The sequence below is a fragment of the Muscardinus avellanarius genome (genome assembly GCF_963383645.1).
Source record: "Muscardinus avellanarius genome assembly, chromosome: 7".
NCBI classification, from domain to species: Eukaryota; Metazoa; Chordata; class Mammalia; order Rodentia; family Gliridae; genus Muscardinus; species Muscardinus avellanarius.
Genome location: NC_137793.1, coordinates 49,655,336 through 49,669,076, shown reverse-complemented (window position 1 = coordinate 49,669,076; position 13,741 = coordinate 49,655,336). Strand labels below are relative to the sequence as shown.

The window sequence follows — 13,741 nt, the reverse complement described above, 5'->3', positions numbered from 1 at the left end:
GCAGAACAAACAACCCAATCGAGAAATGGGCAAATGAACTGAATAGACACTTAACAAAAGAAGAGATACAAAGGGCCAATAGATACATGAAAAAATGTTCTACATCATTAGCCATCAGGGAGATGCAAATCAAAACTACACTGAGATTCCATCTAACACCAATCAGAGTGGCAAGCATAAAGAAATCAAATAACAACAAATGCTGGCAAGGACGTGGAGAAAGAGGAACTTTCTTACACTGTTGGTAGAAGTGCAAACTAGTTCAGCCACTATGGAGATCTGTGTGGAGATTCCTAAGAAAAGTGAGAATAGATCCACCATATGATCCAGCTCTACCACTCCTGGGTATTTTTCCAATGGGGTTGAATTCAGAGAACTACAGCAACATATGCATACCTATGTTCACAGCAGCACAATTCGTAATAGCCAAAATATGGAACCAACCCAGGTCTCTATCAACAGATGAATGGATTGTAAAACTTTGGGAAATACACACAATGGAATTCTATTCAGCCATAAAGAAGAACAAAATCATATCATTTGCAAGAAGATGGAAATTCTTGGAAAGCATTATGTTAAGTGAGATCAGCCAAGCTCAGAAGGAGAAGTATGTACTGTTTCCTCTAATAAGCCCAAACTAGGGAATTTAGAGGATACCAGTGGGATTCCAGATAATGGAGGGGAAATATCAGCAAAGTTTGAATGGAAAAATAGGAGAGGAGGAAGCCTGAACTTGATTAATGAGGGTCTACATCCGAATATGTGTAAAATTATGAATATGGCATGGTTACCCTGGACAAACATTGGTGGGAGGGGAGAAGGGAAAACAGGGGTGAGGGGGGGAGAGGGCACCAAGTATAGTTTAAATGTACACCATTTATGTTCAATTAAAAAATTGTATTAAAAAATAAAAATAAATAAATAAAATTAACTTAGGAACCAATAATGAAAAGATTTCTGAGAAATCTCTCAATATTTGGAAGTTAAACTAATACAATTCTAACTAGCCCTTGGATTAAAAAATAGGTAAATTAGAGCCAGGCGTGGTGGTGCACGCTTGTAATCCCAGCATTCAGGAGGCTGAGACCTGAGGATCGTGGTTTGCGGACAGCCTCAGCTACTTAGTGAGACCCAGTTTCAAATTAAAGAATAAAAAAAAAAACTAGGGCAGGGGGTGTAGCTTGGAGGTCGAATGCCCCTGGATTCCATCCCCAGACCAGCAAAAAAAAAAAAACAAAAAAGGTAAATTGAAAGTATTTTAAACTAAAATAAAGATACACAACCTATCAAAATTTGTAGGCTGACACTAATGCAGAACTTAGGAGGGAATTTATAGCACTAAATGCCGTATTAGAAAAGAAGAAAATCTCAACAGCCTCAGTTTCTACCTAAGAAACTATGGGGTAGAAAAGGAGAAAAGAAATAATAAAAATCAAAGGAGGAATTAAATAAAAAACAAACCAATAAAATCAGTCAATAAAACCAAAAGATAGTATTTTGGAAAGATCAAAATTGATATACTTTGGCCAGGTCTATCAAAACAAAACAAAACAAAAAAAGCAGTCATAAATTACCAACATCAAAAATGAGAGGTGAAAAAACATGGAAAGCCAAAGCAATTTTGAGAAAGAAATGGAAGCATCATACTCTCTGATTTCAAATTACATCACAAAGCTAATCAAAATGCTGTAATACTGGCATAAAAACAGACACAGAGACCAGTGGAATAAAGCCCAGAAATAGTCACTTGTATATGATCAACTTAACTTTGACAAGGGTGCCAAGAATTCACAAATATCTTTTCAACAAATGGTGTTAGGAAAACTCAACATAAGATCCAAAAAAAAAAAAAAAAAACTCTTCTAGAACTGAGCTCTTTGCCACAGGCACAGGCAGCAAAAGGAAAAATAAAAATGTGGAACTAAATCAAACTAAAAAACTTCACAGCAAAGAAAACATTCAACAAAGTGAAAAAGTAACCTATGGGATAGAGAAAATATATGCAAACAACTTTTCTGAAAAGGGTTGTTAAAACCCGTAATATATATGGAACAACCCAACCCAATGGAAAAAATTCCAATTAAAAAGATGAGAAAACTTAAATGTACATTTTCCCAAAGATACAAAAATGGGCAACAGATATATAAGAAGGTGCTCGGCATTATTAATCATTAAAGAAATGCAAATCAAAACTACAATGAGATCTTAACTCCACACCTATTAGGATGGCTCTAACCAAAAAGAGGATTAAGTTTTGGTGAGGATGTAAACAAAAGGGATAGCCTGTACACTGCTGGTAGGAATATAAATTGGTACAGCCATTTTGGAAAACAGTATGGAATTTCACCAAAAAAAAAAAAAAATTAAACATGCATGAAACTGCCATACGATCCAGCAATCCCACTTTTGGGTACATATCCAAAAGGAACAAAATCAGTATCTCACCTTCTTCATAGACGAGGGAACAAAACTATAGTTACTAAAGTCATTTGTACAATCATGATTTAAAATGGTATGACTCCAGGCTGGGCGTGGTGGCGCATGCTTGTAATCCCAGCGCTTGGGAGGCTGAGACAGGAGGATCGCGTAGGTTCAAAGCCAGCCTCAGCTACTTACTGAGGCTCTCAGCAACTTAGTGAGACCTTGTTTCCAAATAAAATATAAAATAGGACTGGGAGTATAGCCCGGAGGTAGAAAGCCCCTGGGTTCCACCCTCAGTACCACCAAAAAAATAAAAAAATAAAAAATAAAATAAAATAGTATGACTCCAAAGCCAAAGCACCGAACTATTATTGAACTACAGTGGTTATAAAAACAGCTAAGCCTTCACATATCCTTACTTGGTGTATAGTGGTTGGGCAAGCAGCTCTGCTGGCTGACTACCAAGGTTCACTTCATACTCTGCTAAGTTGTGTGGTACAGATGTACTTCTTAATCTCTCTATGCCTCAGATTCCTCATACATAAAATGGAGATATCCCTAGCTCATAGGATTAGTACAAAAAGGAAATTTGTAAGTACAGTATCTAGCACAGCACCTAGCTTAGAGTAAAAATTCAATAAATGTTAACCTATATTTACTGTTATTTCCCTACTACTTTTGCAGAGTTGTGCCCAGGAACCAGACTGTCACCTGACTGCACTATGAAGGAAAAAAAAAAGAACGAGAAAAACAAAAATCAATGCAACTGGGCATTATACAACCTAAATAACCTTAATCTTAATTTATTTAAGAACGTTTTAGAACAACTGATTGCTTCAGTGGTCTTTCATTCACACAAACTTTCAGTAATAAATGCAAAGACTCACAAAATAAAACAGTGGTGCCTCTTTAACGTTCTTTCTTGGACAGTTCCTCAAGTAATCTAATGAAATACTGAAAAAAATAAATGATTACTCCTATTACAAAACTGTATTCTAAACTATATTTATAAGGAGCTTTAGCAAAAAATAAGTCCTGACAGAGACAAGTGAAGTCAGTTTGTTGAAAGATTTTTATTCTACAAGAAGTTGATTGGTGCAATCATGTGGAACTAACATGTTAATTTAGATAAATTTTTCTTTTTAAAAGTAAATGAAAACCCCCTTTCAATCATCTATTTAATAATTTAATTTTTGAAAAAATTCATAGGGTCTGATTTGTCCTATTTAATTATAAATGTTATACATTTGCAAACCAAAAAGAAAAAAATGGATAGTACAGAAATTTAGATGAAAATTTTCAAAGAATAAAATTGTTCTTCAGTCCACTGTATTTTCAAAGTTGATCATCATCAAGCCTAAATTAACATTGTAAAACACAAGCCATGTTTCTTTAATAGAAAAAAGGATGTACAGATTATTAGTAATATCTGAAAATGTATCTTCACTCAACTGAAATTTTAGTATAAACTTGTATATCAAGTGACTTTCCATTACTTACTCTATTAAAAATATATACAACTATTATATTCAAATAGGTATTCTGAGACATGTATCCAAACATAAATATTTGGAAAATTCATACTGTACCAACAAGTAATGATTTGATTAAAGGAAAAAAAAGATCAGCTACAGATTATGAAGTAGGAAGAAAAAAATTTTACTTAGCACTTATGTCTAGATAGGTATGTATTTTCTAATTCACATACCTACTTGAGTAGATAGTTGTCAAAACTTAACCAGTTACACAGAGACCAGACTAAGCCCACACTATTTCTGACAATGGGTAACAGTGGCAATTTAAAAAACTGTAATATATCTCAATTGTTCCTTCAAAAACTATTTGTGGTAATAGTCTAATATCATTAAGTTTGGGGATACATAGATTAAATGAGTGCACTATTTAGCCAAACTTGGCAAGATCTATACCTGACTCTTTTTAATTATAGTTTATGTATCTGAAAACAATAAAGACTATGGGCAAGGACATTTTACATATGCCCATGTTTACCCATCACATTAAAATTAGTGCTCTTAAGATCTTCAAATCTAAACATGAGGGATGCTTACAAAGCTGCAGGACAAGTTCAAAACAAGAACTTAAAATCTGTAAAATCTTAAACTTCTCTTCTTAATCCAGATAAATGTTGTTTAAAGAGAAGCTATCGAGTCTTCAAGAATCTTAAAGGGCTGAAAACATGTTCACTCCTCCCTATACTGTGACACTGGAAATTAGCAAGCAAGATCATTTGAATATCAGTTTGTAATTAAGCAGTAACCTCTAGTCAGTGATGGTTAAGTACATAAGATTGCTATTCAATTGCTATTGCTATTCAGACTCCTATGGTAATACATATCAGTCTCTACAATATGACTATCTTGTTCAGTTCACACTACCTTTGGCTAAAGAAGGGAGACACCACAGAAAAGCAGTTGCAAGGTTTTAAAAAATGGCAGAAAAGCCTTGAAAATCTATACAATTTTGCATCACTCTGTATTCTATTCTGGAATACTTGGAACAAAATCTTATTTCAATCAGTTCAATCTATACAAGTTATAAGATACAAACACAGTCTCAACCTGATAGTGTATAGAACATTTAATACTCATTAATTGAAGCACAATGAAAATTATCAGATAGGAAACACACATAACATTTTAAATTTTTAAGTCATTTTATGGTTGCTAATCAAAGATTGTACAAACAAGAAGAAAAAAAAAAGAGAGAAAAAAATCCATCAATCCAGCACATCACACCTATGAGGATAAAATACATGGCACTATTGTGATCCAAATATGCCATTTTAAGATGAGAATGACTTGAAGACATGAAGACTGCCACATAAGAATAAGAACTAGCCAATTCAAATATTAAAATGACACACGTCACCGTTTTCCTTTGTAAAAGCATTGAAAATATGAGTGTAGTTAACTCACTAAAAATTTCCCCATTTCATTCACCCACACTGTAGTGTCTCAAACTATTCTTTAGTTATTTCTGTTTGTTATAACATTCTGATTTTTAAGGTCTATATAAACTCTATTATGCTATGAAAACGTTGTTTTCTGCATGGTAAAAATGCCTTTATAAAAAAATATAGCTATAAATCACAGAAAAAACAAAAATCTGACACTTTATAAGCTAGTGAGAAATAAATTATACCATGATATATCAATTAAAAACTGTATCAATACTAAGTAACATTTCCATTGTAACCTCTCCCACAAAATTAAGCAGTGCAGAATAGGGCTTGGGCTAAAGTTAATCAATTTGGTTTTCTTAAAAAACACAACTTTATTTACTATAAACAATTTAAGGGCAGTTTTCTTCCTCCATAACAGATGTAGACAGTAAATTTAAGGTTTTTAAAAATACCAACTACCAATAAGAAAAGCATTTTTTAATGTTTAAAAGGAATCAAAATACCAAAGCTTAGTGTGTGAAGAGTAGATATAAACAACCAAGAAAAAAGTAGGTCACTGGTGTTGAGTAGTTGAGTATAACATGAATAGTTCAAAGTAAGTTCCAAAGATTTTCCACTATTACAAATTTAAAAAAAAAAAAAAAAAAGGTGTCCTTTCCAGTTTGGGGATATGCATTGTACATCTCTCCCAACAAGTGTATGTGTAAGGTTTTAAAATGTTGCTAATATTAAGTTCTTTGTACTTAAAATTAGAGGACAACAATATTACAGTGGCAATGGTGCATCAATTCTTAAAATGCAGTTATGATCCAACGCGAGTTGTGGTGGTTCTTTTATCTGAGAAAAAGCTTTTCAGAAGAAATACCTGCCCTATGCTAACCACCAGAAGAATGAGGGCTTCTCCTACTGACCAATAGGCCACTCTTGTATTTAGATCTTCTGCTCGGCTTCGGCCTTGAGCTTCTCTTAATCGAAAATGAGTCTGATAGTCGATAACAGACTTCAGAGCTTCGTGAATGGAAACACAGGCAGATTCCATCTAAAGAGAAATATTTTCAGTTAGTATGTATTATACTTTCTGTGCAATTGATATCTAGCATCTTCAGCTTATCTTTCAATTTGATCTTAATTCTTTGTTGGTTAGCTTATTCATAAATTGGCACTCACTGATTCACCATTTATGCCAACTGTTCTAGCAAAGTAACTTTCTACTCACTCTGGCTAGGAAAATTGGTAAGGCTAGAGATCCCATGAAGCAGCTGTTTTCCCCAAATGCCAGCATGGTATTAGTAAGATTGTAGATGGAACACAAAGCTGTTAACAGCAGAAATAATTATCAAGTAAGACTGCTAGCTATAGAATTCTAAGCCCAGTTCTCCAAAGAAGAATCAGGAAGAGGATGGATGGTTACTAAGTTCACTAATGAGCGTATAAGTCAAAGCCCAAATACCTACAAAAATATGCCTAAAACAGATTACGTTTGCCAAAGGAATAACATTACTTAAGAAACTCCTTTTGAATCTGTAAGTGATGGACCAGAACAGGTATGTCTTTTTGTTTTGCTACATTTATATATTTGCTAAATAAAATTTCTCCCTCAAGCCAATCAGCTAAACCAATATATAAGTACACAATGGGATGCAAGTTTGTTTCCCTGTTTAGTATTCAAATTTTCTCTAAAATCACAGTATTTCAAATCTCAATGCAAACAAAGTCAATACGATCATTTGGCTGATCTTTCTGTTTTCCTTATTATTTATTTGTTGAAGAAACTGGGTCCTCTATCCTGTGGCATTCCATGCTTCCCCTGAGAAGTGGGGTCTATGCTGTGGCAAACGTGACAATGTTGTTCAGAAAACTCTAAAACCTAAAACTGGTTTAGAGAAAAGATCTGGAAAGAACCAGAGATTCTAAGAGAAGTCTTAGAATGTTATAAGCAGAGCTTAATGGGTGATTCTGCCAGGAGTTCAGAATACCGATTGGAATGCTCACAGTAAAGGCTGACTGCTCTTGAGGTTTCAAATGGTAAAGAGGACTCTTTTAGGAACTGGTCTTGAAGCCACATATATTACATTCTGGGAAAGAACTCGTCTGCATTTTGCTCAGGGCCTGAGACTTTCTGTGAGGCTGAATTTTAAAATGATGGACAACACATTCAGGCAGTAGCATGAACACAGTAGTCAGGTTTTATTCAAATTTACTGTGAAAAGCAGAGCACCATTTTGCTTTTCAGTTATGCCAACCTATTAAGGAACAGTAAGAACATTTCCTTCATATATTACAAAAAATATTTCACAACATTTGAGTGGTGTTTAGCCTCCCTAAATTTCCTTTACTTTTGATGTGTCGGTCTTAGTGATTTTTACGGTTTGGCTCATAAATGTTCCCTAATGGCCCATAGGCTAAAGGCATTAGTTACGTTTGTGTTGCTACTGAGGTGTGGTGGAACCCTTAGGAGATGTGGCCTGCTGAAAGGAAATTAGATCATTTGGGGCATGCCCTTGAAGGGAATTTTATGACCCTGACTCCTTCCTTTCTTGCTTTCCCTCCTGGCCACCATAAAGTGAGCAGCTTTGCTCCACCCTGTGCCTCACTATGTTTTGTCACAGCCCCCCAAAATTGAGCCAGGATGGAAACCCCTGAAACTGTGAGCTATATCTTTAAGCTGATTATGTCAAGTATTTGTCTTAGCAAAGTGAGAAGCTAACAGTAATCTTCCTATTTTAATGCTTCTTCCTTTCTTCACATTAAAAGTTCATAAAATCTTTTAACAAAGGTTTTCACTATAAAAATCTGAAGTTCTCTATGATACGCCTAGTTTACTATAAGAATTGAGATACATCTTAAGAATTGTGCTGAAGTCTCACAATTCTGTTCATCATTAAACTAATGATGATGTTAAATAATGTTTGTTTTCTTCGCTTTAAATAAAATTAACATTATTTTGCTAATTTATTTACCTGGGTAAGAGCACTGACTCGGTTCTCACTAGGAAACAAGGGCGGGTCTTCTCCAACTTGAAAATCAAAATATACAGTTTTATGTGTGAAAGTAGAAAATTCGTTGCTGAAACAAAATTTGTATGTCCCGTTTTTTGAGGCTGTGAAGGTAAAACTATCATACTGTTTCTTCATCTCTTTGTATAACACTTTGCTATCAGGATCTTCTAATCGACAATCTACATCATAGTGACCACCAGTAATCACCTATAAGAGAATTAAAAAAAAAATAAGATCACTAGTAAGTTTGAGAAATTAACCAGGTTTCCTGTTAAGATGGTAGTAAGTTTATGGGCAAAGGACTTTTATTATCACATAAATTTTTCATTTTTTAATTTTCACAACAGTGGATGAAATTTGGAAGGCAGACTGCAGTACAACTAAAGCTATATAGAAACTGAAAAATTTTCCTCATTAGAGAGAAAAATTTTATTCACTTCATACTAGTCAGATACTTGTGCAAATTAATATGGGTCTATAATATCATTAAATTTAGAAAGAAATTATAAAGAAGAGATGCTAGATTTGATGGTTCCTAACTACCACAAGACTGGGTGGTACATGGCTTGTTATTTTCAGATGTAACTCTTTTGGTTAACATAATATTAACATTGTACATTAGTAGAAGAAAGAAGTCAAATTTTGGAATTAAAAGAAAGATCTTTTATGTGGTCCTTTTATCACTTGGAAGAGATGACTAAATGAGCTATGTTACAACATTATTTTGATTAAATGTAACATAATTATATACTTGGAAAACTGTAAAAATATGTAAACAACACACAGATAATATGTTTGAATATAAAAAGAAAGCTTACCAAATTGGGCGTTTTTGCCCTCCCCTCAAAAGACAAAAATCTTTTTCCCAGGAAAAAATGGTTTTGTTTTGATATACTCAATTATTCATCTTTGACACTATATAATAATCAAACACATAACAAATAAACTGTACAGAACCAAAACAGATCATCACCCTACTTCCTTCCATCATTTTTTTTTTTTTTTTTTACAGTACTGGGGATGGAACACAGGGGCATTCTACTTCCAGGCTACACCCCAGCCCTGTTTTTATTCTTTATTTTGAAACAGTGTCTCAATGTGTTTCCAAGGGCCTAAGTAGCTGAGGCTGTCTGTTAACAGCAATCCTCCTGTCTCAGCCTCCCAAATGCTGGGATCACAAGCATGCGCCACCATGCCCATCTTTCCATCTATTATTAAAAGCCATCTTATTTCAATTAATAGTAGCCCTTCAAACCTCTTTGGTCACCTACTATTGGAACTGGCGGTCATCCCAAACTTAGTGTCCCTACCTGTCCAGATGATAACAGAAATTTCTTTATCTTATTGTCTCAAATTCATCTCATTCCCTCCACTCCTAAACCACAAAACAGTTACAGTTTGCTAAAGGTCTTTCCACAACCTAATCTCTTCTCCTTCTAAACACAAATTTCTCAGCCTTGATATTACTCCCTTTTGAACTAGGTCCTGCATTATTGAGAGGCTATCTTGTCCATTGCATCATACCATGTTTATGAGGTCTACCAAGAATCCAATCCTGTTACCAATGACATACCATTCTCCTGTATCCTCTGAGTAGCCTCAACACCTCTTTTGTTCATGCCCTTGCTCATTCTGTGGTGCTGAAACATAGACTACCAGAAATTCTCTGAAGAAATTTTTTGTACTTCTGTCCTTCACAGGCCTTATACTTAGTATATCCTTTTATTTGGGCATTTGATATTATATGACTCTCATGGTATTAAAGCTTCCTGAGATCAAAGTAACTCATCTTTGGGGATAGAATAATAAAGTAATTGAGTTTAATTTGGAAGTGCATACTGATTCTGTTACCTATAGTTTGGTGGCTTTGGATCTTAGCCCATCTATGCCTGTTTCAATTGTTTAAAAAAAAGGATAAAACCTTTTTATATTTAGCTGAGAATTAGTGACCACATCTGAAACAATTGGCACACTAAATACAAATAACAGATGCTAATTGTTTTAGTGGTCAAATAGTATGCTCAGCACCAAGAATAGCATCTGCACATATTTAAATGTTTATGAAGTTCAAACAATAATTTGGCCTGAACTTCATATTACAAAGACTGTTTTTGGGGGTTTTTTTTGCCTCCTGATCCTAATTCATGAACTTAAGCAAGCCTAAGTAAGGGTTAGCCTTAGTCACCATAGTATGGAATCCCTCTCCATACTATAGCCAAATCATTACTAAGTTTTGTTGATTTTACTTATTTCTCTAATTCTTTCATTTTTCCCCCCTACCCACTAATAGCATCCTAGTCTAAGATACTATAATTTCTTGCCTAGACACTATAGTAGTCTAATCAATCTTTTACATCTACTCTGAAACATCTTACCCACTTTTTCTATCTGCATAAATCAGAATCCATGTACCTACCAAGAACATTCTGGTCATGTGGTCACCTCTCTATCCTACAACTCATTGTCATCAAACTACTTAAACCCTCTGATGGCTTACTATACTAAACTAAAACTAATATCCTTAACATAACCAGCAAGACTTCATATGGTCTGGCCTGCCCACCATTTCCCTTCAGTGGCTTATTCCCAACCATACTGGACCTCTCTGTGGTCCTCAAATTCTCAGTGTTTTCACCTACCATAGGCTATTCTCCATCACCCTCACCAGAGTATTTACAACTCATCCTTTAAAGTTCAGCACTAAAATGATTTTCTAAAGAAAGCCTTCATGAGTTCTAAAGACTAGATCACACATTTCCTTATTTACTGCTTTTAATATACAGCTTCAATGAAGACAGGATGGAAGGGGAATCAAGAGTGTTAGCAGCGACCCTATCCATTTTGATCATTTCCTGTATCATTTTGATCAGCATCTAGTTCGACAGCTGCTCAACTATTAAATGAGCCTTAAGAGAAAAAACTGGAACAAGAACTTGTAATCATATGAAGAAAGCACATTCTATGAGTCAAGTTCCTTTCTATACAATCCATAAGATAAGGGACCTCTCATCAGAATTCTTTCTACAACACCTCTGGCAGACGGTCGTTCACCTTCTAATAGGGAGTTCTTCCATTAACTAGCCAAGAGTCCTGACATTGGAAAAACTAAAAAGCAATAAAGTTAGATACTGGCAACAATTCAAATCTGATTAGTTAAAGTGTGGATCAGAGAGTGGGGGGGGGGTTGCTCCTGGCATTACAGAGCAGTAATAACAAAACTTTTAAAGTAGTTTTTTAAAGGAAAGAAAGTTCAGTAATGGAGGATATTAGAGAATGGTAAGAAGTGTCACTTTTTCTTCTGTTGTTGTGGTACTGGGGATTGAACCCAGGGGCATTATACCTTCAAGTTACACCCCCAGCCCTATTTTTTATTCTTTATTTTTGAAATAGGTCTAAGTTATGGAAGGCCTCATTAAGTAGCTGAGACTGGCCGCGAACCTGTGATCCTCCTATCTCAGCCTCCCAAGTAATAGGATTAAAAAGTGCACCACCACGCCCAGCGAAATTTCACATCTTAAAAGGAAGCACTTCTGGAATTGATAGCTCTAAATATATGGTGTTAGTATCTCTTGCCCGAGGTCTGGAAAAGGATAGCTAAATGCCTTGCAGAGACTACCTAGAGGTGATTCTTGAATTGACCAAAGGGAGAAGCGCGGGCAGGAAGCATCCCCACGGGTACAGCCCAGCCCGAAGCCGCGGGGCCCGGCCTGCCAGGCCCCAGTACCTGGAACTCGAGGGTGCACTTGGTGCCCTGAGCAATGTCCTCGTAGAAGCACTGCTTGGCGTTGTCGGGCAGCTCGAAGGTAATCTCCGAGGCGTCGCCGGGCCCCGGCAGCAACAGCAGCAGCAGCAGCAGCAGCAGGGCGAGCAGCCCGCCACCCCAGCCTCCCGCGGCCGCCGCCCAGCGCTGGGCAGACCCGGGCCGCGGCATCCCGAGACCGCGGCGGCCTCGACGGCGCTACGGGCGCTCGGACGCGGGTCAGGTCTGCGCGGAGTCGGCGCGTAGGCGGGCCTCGCCCGAACCGCCCAGAGAAGACACGCTGTGGAGCCGTCCGCGGGGAGACGCGGGGCGAGAGCGAGCTGTCGGGCTCGGGAGAGGGGCGCCAAGGGCCCAAGCGGGGCCGGACGCCACCTGGAGCCAGGCGGAGTGGCAGAGGAGCGGCAGAGGAGCGGCGGAGCGGGCCGCAACGCCGGAAGTGCTGTGAGCGCCGGCGGAGGGGCGGGGCCTGGGGCACCTGCTCCAGCGACCCGGATGTGTTCTCCTCGGGGGCGAGGCGTTGGAGGGTGTACGTGGAAGCCCGAGAGGCGACCGCGCCGAGGGGCGGGGCCTGCGGGGCGGAGCCTGCTGTTGCTAGGCGGGGCGCGTCGCCGAGACTCTGGCCTCTGAGGGTATCTGTGGTTGGGGTTTGTCGCCGAAAGATCTGAGCGCCTGAGTAACCCGAGGGAGGGATAAAGAGCTTGTTTTGTCTTAGAGGACTACTTATTGGTAGTAGAGGAGCTGTCCCATATGCAGTAATATTCGAAGGCAGCATGCATGGCAAAGAGCGTGAATTCTAATTCCTGCTCTGCCACCCCCTGGCCATCTGACCTCAGGCCAGTTGCTTAGCCTCTGCCTTAGTCTCTGCATCTGTAAATGAGAACAATAATAGTACCTACTATAGAAGATTATTACAAGCTTTCATTATTAGAAAGATGCACCTAGAATAGTAGCTGGCACATGGTAAGCAGATATGCTTTTAAAAAAATAAGCATCTGTTGAACTCTCTTTATTATCAAGCTCATTCCAACTTTCAGACAATCCCAACAGGTAGTTGTGATTACCTATGAAGAATCAAGCCGGGAGTGCTGATGTACACCTTTAATCCTAGTACTTGGGAGGCTGAGACAGGAGTATCACAAGTTCAAGGACAGCCTCAGCAAGTAGTGAAACTCCTTAATCCAGTGAGACCTTGTTTCAAAATAAAAAGAAAAGAAGGCTCTGGGTTTAGCTCAATAGTAGAATGCCCCTGGGTTCAATCGGTAGGTAATATTAATTTTTATTTTTTACTTTTTTATTTTTGGTGGTACTGGGGATGAAACCCAGGGGCCTTCTACCTCCGGGCTATACTCCCAGACCTATTTTATATTTTATTTGGAAACAGAGTCTCTTAAACCAGCTGAGACTAGCTTCGAAACTCGCGATCCTCCTGTCTACGCTTCCCAAGCACAGGGATTACAAGCATGTACCACCACACCTGACTGGTAGGTAATATTAATAATAGTAAACCAACAGATGGTTTCCTTAAGACTGTATTATACATTGTCTCATGCATATAACAAATTCTTTCTTTTATTTTTATTTATTTTTATATTTTGAATTTTTTATTGGTGCAATGTATTCATACATCATAATGGGATA

At 37.4% G+C, this 13,741-nt stretch overlaps 1 protein-coding gene across 1 annotated transcript; it reads right to left on the bottom strand.

The window, feature by feature from the left end:
* Positions 1-6,146: 6,146 nt before the first annotated feature.
* TMED7 (transmembrane p24 trafficking protein 7) lies at positions 6,147-12,274 on the bottom strand (the record flags this gene model as incomplete). Its single annotated transcript, XM_080699456.1, has 3 exons — positions 6,147-6,383; positions 8,305-8,550; positions 12,068-12,274. The coding sequence occupies 3 exons, from the start codon at positions 12,272-12,274 to the stop codon at positions 6,147-6,149; spliced, it is 690 nt and encodes a 229-aa protein (XP_080555582.1).
* Positions 12,275-13,741: the final 1,467 nt, after the last annotated feature.